The sequence below is a fragment of the Phalangium opilio genome, unplaced genomic scaffold (genome assembly GCF_054372755.1).
Source record: "Phalangium opilio isolate 3A_F unplaced genomic scaffold, DU_Popi_V2 ptg000103l_1, whole genome shotgun sequence".
NCBI classification, from domain to species: Eukaryota; Metazoa; Arthropoda; class Arachnida; order Opiliones; family Phalangiidae; genus Phalangium; species Phalangium opilio.
In genome coordinates, this window is record NW_028324205.1 from 1,509,844 (window position 1) to 1,519,788 (window position 9,945).

Below are 9,945 nucleotides of genomic sequence, written 5' to 3' on the forward strand. Positions count from 1 at the left end.
CTTTGAACCCCCATTACATAATTTCAATGCGGAATACTAGGGATCAGGAGTAAAACAAAATATTTAGCGAATCAGATATATAGCCACAACCCCAAACATTTAACCAGTGCATTTCACCACGCTACTTCGAAACCTTACTCCTATCTTATCATAGATGCCCGTCAAGAAACACCCGATCTGCTTAGGCTGAGAACTAATTTTCTAGAAAAAGAGTCGATGATATTTTACATAAATGACGGTGGTTTTTCAAAATGTTAAGCAGTATGAGGCGGTACAGCACCTTAGACGGTCACCCTTTGAGTGATATTTCTCATCCTCTTTCTAACCTTCAAATAAAATCCGTGTGTGAAATCTGCTTAAATATAACGAAAGCGAACGTTGTTCTTCCAGTGAAAGTAAAAATAGATTTAAGCGGTATAAAAACCTAATTAGAAAATTATCAAAGCGGAGAGTTTCACTAAAGGACAATCGGAAAGAACTTTCTAAATCACAAAACGGGGGTTTTCTCTCATTACTGAGCTATTTTTTACCTTCCATTGTAAGCGGGATATCAGCCCTCGGTGTAAAATGGAATCCTCACGACTTATGGTTTTAGTACCATATGGGCAATTGGAGTCAAACAAAGGTGTGCTGGATAATCGAATGACGGCGTTAGACCGTGATATGTATGATATATTGAGAGAAACAGGAATGTCCTCCCAGGAAAAGGCTAAGCGATACATGAACCTGCTAGAAAATTTCCTACATAATAAAAGCAAAATGCAACCAGATGTAGTTCATGTCGACAGAGAGAATTAAGTAGGGAGCGGAAGCTACAGCGTTTAATAGTGCTAAAGGGAATGTAGCGCTAAACAAGCAGGCTACGTTGCTATTCTGTACAATCTCATTTCCGGTCACATGATATTTCTATAAAAACAAATTTTACGCTCGGTTGTTATTGGTTCTAAGGTGTCGGGGCGGTTTCTGAGTGTAAACCAACCAGCGGTTCGGTTTCTGGCGTCTGCTGGAGTAAACAGTAAAGTGAGTAAACCGTATAAATAGTTACACTTTTAGGCGCGCTATAAAAACCCTTAAAAATACGGCAAAACCAAATGTTTCAAGATTAATCGTGACAATTATTATTGGAATATTAAAAGGTAAATGTAAAATTCCCCACATTATTTAAATATGAATTCAAAATGTGTAATAACGCTACTTTTAACGTTTCAAGGTGAAGGTCCAAGGCTTAGGGAGAGAGTGGCAAAGAACCAAACTCACTCCTTTGTTGGAACTGTTTCGATATTTAGCAAGAATAATGCCCCGAATTGTTTGTAAATATGGATCCTGCGCGTCAAAACAAACGTCGGGCAGTCGGCAAACTAGAGGAGCACCCGGTATTTTTTTTGTAAAGTTTCCATCAGTAAAGGAGGAAAAAGAGAAGTGTCAAAGATGGGTTGATGCCTGTAGCAGAAAGGATTTCACTATAGAAAACGTTTCTCGTGGTACCTACATCTTTTCAAGACATTTTCACGGCTTAAGAGGTCCAAGTCAAGAACATCCTGATCCTATTCCTCTATGTAGTATTTGGAAATCTGTTGAAGTAAGCTATTTTATACAACTGTTTCTTTTAAATACTAATGTTTGAAACTTCGGAAACCATTTTTTCAGGCAGAAACAGGAATTACCACAGGTGCAGAAGAAAAACGTCTTGACGTTACAGATACGAAAGAGCCATTTAATAGAGGAAACGGAAAAATCGATGTAAGTCTGATTTATGAAAATACAAACTAATGTAAAAGATATATGCGTAACAAAGCGATTTTTTTAGGTCTATGAGGAGATTAAATCTAAAGATGTGTTGGACCTCAATATCTTATCGCCACCTGTTTCATGGTCGATGGAGAAAACTAATCAAGGGGTTATGTTTACGAAGCACACTAATGGAAAGATTGTTCTATCTTGTTCTTTCTTGGAAAATGGACCTGTGACTGTGGCAATTAAGGCATTGGATAAAGACATAGCTAATGAAAAAATTGAGAATAATTTGATGATTAAGAGCAATATTGATGTATACAACTGCCTATCAAAACTTGATAAGTTTAAAATCTGCCCGGGAAATCATGATGAAGACCTTGTTAGACTTTATATTGAGAGACGTCCAAACCAGCATAAACGAATTGGCAATTATTCAAGTGATTTAAAAACCATTTATAGCAACAGATGTGAAGGCCTCATTCCCGTTAATAAGAATCGATGTGTTGCGTGTCTGAAATATCGGTCAAGTTTACGAACTCTGCGTTGTCGTTATAAAGCCATGAGCAAACAATTGGCCAAAGATGTTAGAATGAAAGCCAAGCCGAAAAAGGCTTCCAAGCCCAAACACGTTTTATCAGAGAAAGGGAAACAAGACTGGTCAAGATTAAAGCTGATTTTTAAAGAGAAACTTAAGCAAGAGGCGCCTGGATCATTCATGTCCCTATTTATTAAACAACAGTTACTTGCATTGGAGAGGTCGAAATACGGCATGAGATGGGACTCTTTCTTTCTTAAATGGTGCTCTTACATAAAAAACAAATCAAAATCAGCCTACAAAGCTTTGGAAATATCTGGAATAATTAAACTACCCACAACAAGAACATTATATAATCACGAACATACGATAACAAATAAATCTGGATTTAACGAAGACGCTATCACCGAAATTATTAAGATTACAGACATTGATAACCTTCCAGAACACAAAAAGTACTTTGTACTTCTTTTGGATGAAATAACTGTCAAGCCAGACTTAATTTGTCATAAAGATACTGGTTACATCACTGGTTTTATTGATGTCTTTGACCAACATAACACTCTTAACGATATTGAGATGAGAGAAAAGGGAACTACTGCACCACCTCTCGCAACAAGTATCCTTCAGCTCATGCTTCGTGGCATCACAAGCAACATTAAGATTCCATTTGCCCATTTCCCCACAAAAGGAGCTACAAGCGGCGAATTATATTCAATTATTTGGGAAGCAGTTAGTATTTTGGAAAATAATGGATTCCGTATTTTAGCGGTCGTTGGCGACGGAGCTTCATCAAATCGAAAGGTTTTTCGTATGTGCGCTGATAATGAAGGAACCACATTTGTACCTTTTAGGACTAAAAACATTCACGCATTTGATGAAGAAAGGGACTTATTCTTCCTTTCAGATGCTCCGCATTTGATAAAAACAGTACGAAACTGCTTTAGTAATAGCGGTGCCAATTCAAATTCTCGCGGGTTGTGGAAAAACGACCAGGATATATCCTGGAAAATAATCTTGCGCCTATATTACACTCAATTAAGAATGAAAGGACAATTTAAAAATGCTTCTAAGCTGACATATAATCACGTTTTCTTGAACGCATATTCTAAGATGAAAGTTAATTTGGCTTGCCAAGTTATGAGCGAAACTGTGGCTTCGGCAATTGAAGTTCTTTTCGGAGATGAAAAATACCAGGAAACAGTCACATTTATAAGGACATTTGACAAGTTTTTTGACATATGTAACGTCGGGAATTCCATTGAAGCCCTAAAAAAGAGAAAACCTAACAAACTTGTTTTCGAACATGAAAATGATGAACGATTAAAGGTAAGGAAAGTGAATATGAAGGTTTTGATAACATAATAATCGTATTTCTTGAATTTAGTGGCTAGAAGAGGACTTTTTAAAGTACTTAAATGATTGGGAGAAAGACGTTGCAAATCGTCCAGGAGAATTTTCAAAAACTGAAAGGAGCAAGATGCTTTTGAGCGCAGAAACAATTGAAGGGCTGCGAATGACAGGTATACACACTCTGAAGTGTTATATAAGCCACAATTAACTAAAGTAAAACCCTTCAAATATAGCCCTTTCAACGGTGCACATCGTAAAATTTCTTCTTAATAAAGGAGCAAAATATGTTTTGACCCGTCACTTGAACCAAGACCCCCTGGAACAGTACTTTGGCAGGCAGCGATGTTCTGGAGGTCGAAACTGCAATCCCTCAGTTCGCCTCTTTGAAGCCAACATGGATAAGCTAAAAGCCTTAAAAGGTCTCGTTGTAGAAGCGATTAATGGAAATACTACCATTTCTGAAAAAACTGTTATTTAAAAATGTTATTATCAAACGCTTTTTACTCTTTTGGGAAAATAATTTAAAATTTGAGAACAAATTTGCCATCAGCAGTAATAACACTGGTCCTGGTGTTAATCAAAGTTATTGCACAGTAGTTTATTTCAGTTTATCAATGAAATCTTTGGCAAATGAAAACATAAAGCAATATCACTTATTTGCAAAATAAAAAACGAAATCCGTTACTCTCACTAAATTATCACATTTGTTTTTCTAATATATAGCTTGGTATATATAAAACTTTGGCAATTATTTTAAAGTGTTACCTTCTTTGAAATAAGGTAATATTTTAAAGTAATGAGAAATAAATACTAAAACACGTTTCACATATGATTTTAGGCACATTTTGATAAGACCTAATGTTGGGGAATGTGATATCACATTTCGTATTGAGGTATAAATTGTTGAAAGAGATCGAAGTCAGGGTCACCATTTAAAAAATCGTAGTCAGGATTTTCATTGATGTTACCCAATGTTTGAGATGAGATGCCAATTTTAGGACTGGATGCCACTTGACTTTGAGGCGGTTTAAATTGTTCAAATAGATCGAGATCAGGATCACCATTTAGGAAACTGTATTCTGAATTGTCATTGACTGTTATCAATTTCTGTGGTGACCTTTTATTATCTGGAATATGAATCACAGGGATGGTTTTTAATGGTTTTGTTGGGGACGGTAATTGTTTATGGTTAGTATTAGCTTTGCGTTTTTTCGATGTTTTGTTTTCTTGTTTAGAGGGTTGAATTTTGGACTCAAGGCTCTTTTCAAGTAACCCTTTTCTTAACGACTTTTTAGCTTTGAGGGCTTCCCTAGTTTCGTATTGATATTGCTCCAACAAGTCACGAATTAAAACCTTTCCCCTGGTGTTTAAAAAACAATCCAAAAGTTTTAGAAGCCATTTCTTAGCATCAGTTTGACTATAAATAGAATGCCAACGTTCATTAATTTCAGAATTTTGAAGAATATGTCGTAAAGCCGTGGTTTTTAAATTTTGATGTCTAATTTTAGAAACATCAGTCACATAGATTAAGTCTGATATTTGTTTTATTAATTTGATGAGATTGAAGTATTGGTCTGTTACTGTGATTAATCCTCCTCTAGATAATTTTAGAGTCCACGCCTCTGTTTCATCAGGTTCTTTAAAATCACCAATAGGAGTTTTGTCCTTCATAATCCTTTTAGCTAATTCTGGAGGGCATTTCTTCTTTTTAATCAAAGAAAATGCGGTGTAGCCCGCAACATATCTTGTAACTGAAGTATTTTCAGTTATTTTGTTGCAATTGGTGATAGTGGTCAAGGCGTTGCGTTTCCGAGGCGACAGTCCAAGAAGGTCAACCTTTTTCCTTTGACGTTCTACTTTAGCATTTTCCTTAGAAACTGCGTTTTCAACTCCAACCTCCATTTTCACCATCACTTCAAGAAAGAAATATTGTACTATGCGACTTACTAAGTTTTTTTGCATTTGTTGTGACACATTTTTAAATGTAGCGCAAGAAGTATGTAAATGATTGACCATTCCTTGCTCATGTCTTTCAGTTTTAAGTATACCATGCGTTTGTTTCAAAAAATCTTCCCTTGTAGAATTTAATTGTAGGCACTGAACCTTCGCTAAAAGGTATGGTGTAATTGCATCTCTAATAGCAACGCTCTCGAGATCCAAAAGAAATTTCATAATATGTTCTTTTTCGAAGCGAAATACAAAACTCAGGGTCCGTATCTTCTTCACAGTTAATTGAAGGCAGTAGTTAACAACCCCTAAGAAATACAACAGTTATACACATTACAATTATACTTTAGTAGTTAAATTAATTAAAGTAAGGACTAAAATATTCACCTTTTAACTGCAAAGTGTTCTGGAAAGACATGCTGCCACCAGCTCTAGCGCCAGAAATTTGAAATTTTACCCCTCGCGTTCCACAACGGCTTTCCTTTAGGCCCGCCCACGAAGGAGGGAGTTACCAACGTCATACCGGAAGACAGATTGTACTACAATTTCAGTCACGTGACCTTTAGAGCTACATTTTTCAGTCGACCTTCCGCTCCCTACTTAATTCTCTCTGATGTCGATAACCTTCCATCCCAGATTCCGACCGCTACAACACAATCACCACATCCACCAAATCTAAACATAATACCCAATGTTAAGCCACAGACGGCAACCCCATCTAATAACAACGCTGTAACAAGAACTCCGACATCTGAAACAGCTTTAAAAAAGAAAAAGGGGAAAAAATCACTCAACGTGTCTCGAAAGCCTAAAATTAAAGCAGGAAAAACGAATGTATCCCATCGAATTCCGAGACCTATATCTCCTTTTCTTTAGGGAATTTAAGGTTTTTAGATACGTATAGATTCATGCCGAGTAGTTTACAAACTTTAGTAGAAAATTTAGCGGAAGGTGGTTTAGCCTCCTTCAAAATTTTAAATTCAGTTTATGAAAAGGAGAAGGCTGAGTTACTACTACGTAAACAGGTTTACTGTTACGATTACATAAGTGATGTTGAAAAATTGAACGAAACCAGATTACCCTCAAAGGATAAGTTTTTTAACAGACTGACAGGGGAAAATATTAGCGATGAGGATTATAATCATGCACTTAAAGTGTGCAGTGTGTTTCAATTGAAAACCTTAGGTATAGACCGCTCTCTTCAGTTAAAAAATTGGAGTAATTTAAAGTAATTTTGAAATTTCTAACTCCTAGGTGATTATCATGATCTTTACGTGGAAGCTGATACACTCCAATTGGCGGATGTATTTGAAAATTTTAGGTCGATGATTAGCGATAACTACGGAATTGATTGTAATAGGTATATTACCCCTCATATTTTTGGTTTAACGTATTATACCCCCCCCCCAAACCTTTCACCCCTCTACAGAACATATACCGGACCGGGGTTGTCATGGATGTCTGCTCTCAAAATGAGCAAGGTAAAACTGGAATTATTTAAAGATCCAGACATACATCTGTTTATTGAATCTGGTGTAAGAGGGGGAGTGTCTGTGATTTCCCATAAATTTTCGGAGGCAAATAACCCTTACATTGCTGAATCTTACGACCCTTCTAAACCAACCAACTATTTGTGTTATCTTGGTACGAAAATAAGGGTGGACTATTAATGAGAAACAGATTTGCTGTAAAATATTTTATTTCTTTGAAGATTGTAATAACCTGTACGGTGATGCTATGTCAAAACCACTGCCTATAGATTCGTTTTCTTGGGTGGAAAATGATGAGCTAAAATCGCTTATGGATGATATTAGAAATATACCTGATGATTCAGAGACGGGATACATATTACAAGTTGATCTCGAATACCCTCCTGAATTGCATGATCTTCACAATGATTATCCCCTCGCACCCGAGAAAAAATTCCTAGCTACGATGAACTCTCACCATTATCGAAAGATATTCTAGAAGCTACAGGGAGTGAAGGGGAGTTAAAATTCCCCAAGCTGGTACCTAGCTTGTATGATAAAAAATATTACGTAGTTCATTTAGTACAGGAAAAATAGGTTTTAACCCGCAACAAATTGAAACAAAGCTGAAAATTTCAGATCTTATAGCTTTTTGGGCGCTCTTTAACGTGATGTGGTCTCCCACACTCTCCCATTGGAGGAATTTCCGCCATATTGGAAAATGGCGGACAAAATCGAGAAAACGTTTGATAACTCCGGTTCTACTTAACCGATTAACACGTAATTAGGCTTCAATTGTAGATCGCCTTCAAACACATAATTCATCTTTCAAGATATTTTGTCCTATCACTAACCGGAAGTTCACAATCTGACCCTGAAGATTAGCCTCATATAAAAAGTGGGGATTTACAGCATTTATGGTTTCTATTTTCAGAATACGTTTCCAAAATTAAACATATAGTTCCTATTACTGACAAATTTTGTTACTTTTCTGACAAGAGCTATAATGTATAGTACGGAAGAGGGTAAAACAGCCTTTTAACCATCATAAAACTTAATGTTTTAATATATACCATTGTTCATCCACATTTGTCAATACGGCTAAAGTTGAGTTAAAGCGTGTGAAACAAAGTTGACATAACCAAGAGTATACTTTAAATGAAGATTATGGAATTTAGCTTTTGAATTAGCTTCTCTTCCACCAACAAGTGCGGCAGCAAAGCAACATTCAAATAGAGATTATCACCAAGTTCAATCATGGCTTGGAAGCAACCTAAATGCTAGAGAATGGGGTTGGAGACAGGTAGGATCTGAACTCAAACCAATCGTTACCACTCTACAACCTGCTCCAGCTGAGCTTCTGCAGATGATCCCTCGTAAATGCAATTAAGTCTGTGATTTGAAATGTGAATGCGGTAAAACTGGTCCAGTCGGTTCTTCAATTTGTAGACAATGCAAGGGAGTATCTTGTTCAAATGAACATAGAGATTTTGAGGCTCAACCTCAAGTAGAGGACTATGATTAAACTTAAGCTTAACCAATGTTGATAAATATACTAATATACAAGTTGGTAAACCAAAATAAACCTCTCCGATACGGGACGCAATTAATAATATTAAGAAAATAATTAAGAAAATATAATTGATATTAATTACTTTAGTCGTCAGTAGTTTAACGTAATTCTACTGAAGTCGTTTTAAGAAACTTAATTCCCAAAGTAATTTTAAACATAGCTATTGTTGACGTTTGAATTCTAGCGTATGCCTCTTTAACAATTTTTGGAAATTTAGGGTATATAAGGCGATTCATTCACAATAAATGTTTAGAAATCCGCAATTGCATGAACCTTTGGTTGAAGCCCTGCAATTGGAAGGCTAGACGTTTCTCGTAACCCTAGCCGATCGCCACGCACTTCTTTATCCTAACGTTGGGAGTAGAAGCAAAATGTTTGCTCCGATTTGCCAACTGCGGACGCGGTGACCGACACACAGACAGACAGACACCCCCCCCACACACACGTCCAGTATAATACCTCTCCGTGACGTCATCGTCACTTAAAGAGGTAAAAATATAGTGGGAATAATATATTTTAGGTTTAAAACCCTCTTTGCATTTATTTCGCTTGAAAGCGTTTCGAAATACTCAAAAATTAGATTTGCCTTACCTTCCGGGCTGGATTGTGAACTTCCGGTTAGTTGTAGGACAACATATCTGTTGTATGAATTATGTGTTTGAAAGTAATCTACAATTGAAGCCTAATAACTTGTTAATCGGGTTAGTAGAATCAGAGTTATTAAACTTTTTCTCGATTTTGGAAATGTATTCTGAATATAGAAACCATGAAATGCTTTAAATTCCCATTTTTAAATGAGGCTAATCTTCAGAGTCAGATTGTGAACTTCCGGTTAGTTGTAGGACAAAATATCGTAAAAGGTGAATTATGTGTTTGAAGGCGATCTACAATTGAAGCCTAATTACGTGTTAATCGGTTAATTAGAACCGGAGTTATTAAACGTTTTCTCGATTTTGTCCGCCATTTTCCAATATGGCTGAAATTCCCCCAATGGGAGAGTGTGGGAGACCACACCACGTTAAAGAGCGCCCAAAAATCTATAAGATCTGAAATTTTCAGCTTTGTTTCAATTTGTTGCGGGTTCCCTCTATTTTTGGGCTAAAATGACTGTACTAATTACAGTAACTTAAAATACTAGTTCATTTTTAAAACTGGCTGAGGAAGGACCGCGGTCCGAAAGCTCCTAAATTTGTAAAATTTTAAACTTTAAATAAACTTATAAAAATTTACTCCATGAAGTAGCAGTTCTTATTAAATAAACAACATTCGAAATATTAAAATACCATGGATCAGAAATTCAATATCTACGATTAAAATACTACTTAGAACTCGGG

The 9,945-nt window shown here is 36.2% G+C and overlaps 1 protein-coding gene across 2 annotated transcripts; it reads right to left on the bottom strand.

Annotated features, from left to right (window-relative positions):
- Positions 1-4,498: 4,498 nt before the first annotated feature.
- On the bottom strand, positions 4,499-6,181 carry LOC149630118 (uncharacterized). 2 transcript variants are annotated; one of them, XM_089851265.1, is made up of 3 exons: positions 5,957-6,181; positions 5,671-5,877; positions 4,499-5,535 (listed from the first exon to the last, which is right to left on the bottom strand). In XM_089851265.1, the coding sequence occupies exons 1-3, from the start codon at positions 5,985-5,987 to the stop codon at positions 4,499-4,501; spliced, it is 1,275 nt and encodes a 424-aa protein (XP_089707391.1). In that variant the 5' UTR covers positions 5,988-6,181. The 2 variants fall into 2 exon arrangements, with proteins under 2 accessions (XP_089707391.1, XP_089707390.1); XM_089851264.1 differs by having other exon boundaries at positions 4,499-5,877.
- Positions 6,182-9,945: the final 3,764 nt, after the last annotated feature.

Bases quoted from the DNA above. Each gene is read 5' to 3' on its own strand.
- LOC149630118 (XM_089851264.1), bottom strand. From the start codon at position 5,987: ATGTCTTTCCAGAACACTTTGCAGTTAAAAG. The intron at 5,878-5,956 runs GTGAATATTTTA...TGTATTTCTTAG, and splicing joins GAACACTTTGCAGTTAAAAG to GGGTTGTTAACTACTGCCTT.